This window comes from Mus pahari, unplaced genomic scaffold, assembly GCF_900095145.1.
Source record: "Mus pahari unplaced genomic scaffold, PAHARI_EIJ_v1.1 scaffold_15230_1, whole genome shotgun sequence".
Classification (NCBI taxonomy): Eukaryota; Metazoa; Chordata; class Mammalia; order Rodentia; family Muridae; genus Mus; species Mus pahari.
Window position 1 is genome coordinate 1 of NW_018392234.1, and position 1,930 is coordinate 1,930.

The following is a 1,930-nucleotide window of genomic DNA, read 5'->3' on the forward strand; positions in this document are numbered from 1 at the left end:
TTGACTTCTGGCTCCCAAAGAGGAAAGCAACAAAATTATGAGAGTTTCTGCAGCCTATTTCTTGGTCAGCAGAACAGGGTGGACTTAAGTATATGAGAGCTGTTACAGAAAGTTTTAGTGGTTCTGTTTTTTTCTCCTACTGCTAGTCTGTGCCTCTNCCTAGCACCTTCCACAGAGCCCCCTTCACATCCTTGTTCCTCAGGGTATAGATCAGAGGGTTGAGCATGGGGGTGATGATAGTATAAAAAAGGGCCACAAACTTCCCCTTGCTTTCAGAATAACTGCTCTTNGGTTGCAAGTATGTGTAAATTGCTGAGCCATAAAACAGAGAAACCACTAGGAGGTGGGACCCACATGTCCCAAAAGCTTTTCTGCGTCCAGCCGTTGACTTGACCTTTAGTACTGCTTTAGCTATGTGTCCATAGGAGCCAAGAATTAATGTTGCAGGTAAAACCAAGATTATGACTCTGGCCACAAACATCTTGGCCTCTGTTCCTCCTGTGTCCTGGCAGGCCAACTTGACGAACACAGGCATCTCACAGAAGAAGTGATTCAGTCGGCGTCCACAGAGTGGCATGGTCATCATGAGGCCTGTTTGAATCAGAGAGTTCAAGAATCCTCCTACCCATGAAGCAATAGCCAATGCCTGACAGAGAATGGGGTGCATGATGGTAGTGTAGTGCAGTGGACGACACACAGCAGCATAGCGATCAAATGCCATCACCACCAGGAGCACACACTCAGTGGATCCCAGAGCAAGATATATGAACAGCTGNGCNACACACCCTCCATAGCTGATGGTCCTGTCATGTCCATAGAGGTTGATTAGGAGCTGGGGCACAGTGCTGGTTGTGAAGCAGAGGTCCAGGAAAGAGAGATTTGAGAGGAAGAAGTACATGGGGGTGTGCAGTCGAAGGTCTATTCGGGAGAGAGCAATGATGGTGGTGTTGCCAAAGATAGTTAGGAAGTAGACAATTGAGATAAAAACAAAAAGAATGAGTTCCAGCTGAGGCCAATCTGAAAAGCCCACCAAAAAGAATCTCCCTTCTAAAGTGGCATTGAAACTATCCATAATCTTTATGTGCACAAACAACNGGGGGATAACTTAGTGCCCACTTATGAAGATCAGGAGTCTAAACATCATTCCCTGAACCAGGCACTTTGATTTCCATGTTGCAGCTCAGTTACATCTGTTGAATAGTCTTTCTCTCATTATTATAGAGACAAGTGGATTAGAAGGACAGAGCATTTGTTTGAACTTTAGTGCTACTGCCTGTGGGTTCTAGAACTCTAGCCACATTTTTCAATCCCTTGAATCTGATGCTTCCTTTTCTGAAAGTAGAGTTGATTTCTTTCCTCACAGAACAGATATTAGTATCCAAATGCACTAACCTGGAAATTGCTTTTTCACAATCCAATGTAGGGCTCCTGTTTGTCTTGCTAATAGAGTGTTGGTTTTGATTCTAAGCACTTCAAAATTCAAGCAAAATAAATGGAAATTGAATGTGCAAAAATGCACATAGAATTCTATGGTCTTCTCTTATGCTTTCTACAAGGCACAGAGTTCCTGTCTAATAAGTCCCACCTAAGCAGGCAGAGATGATGTGCTTGTCCCCTTCTGCACATCTGTGGCCTTCTGCTCAGTGTATATGTTTTATGCACCAATCTGCAAAGCCTTGTTCTCCCCACTGTCACCTGATGTAAAAGATGAAGAAGAGTGGAGCTCTGTAATTTTAAGTTGAAACTACTCATAACAAATTAGTTTCTCTTCATTGTGATGTATGGCATCTTTTCAATCAACTTATCAACCCACCTTTGGACTTCACAGGTGGAGCTGTTCTCATCTCTTCAATCCAAAGTTCTTTGCATCAATTTCTCTAGAATTTGTTGCATTCAATGAACATCTTTCACATCTCTTTATTCTTCAGAA

At 43.0% G+C, this 1,930-nt stretch overlaps 1 protein-coding gene across 1 annotated transcript; it reads right to left on the reverse strand.

Annotated features, from left to right (window-relative positions):
• Positions 1–54: 54 nt before the first annotated feature.
• LOC110314892 (olfactory receptor 10-like) lies at positions 55–1,165 on the reverse strand. The gene has a single exon (XM_021189089.1). It carries the CDS (start codon positions 1,070–1,072, stop codon positions 143–145), a length of 930 nt encoding a protein of 309 aa, XP_021044748.1. The 5' UTR covers positions 1,073–1,165; the 3' UTR covers positions 55–142.
• Positions 1,166–1,930: the final 765 nt, after the last annotated feature.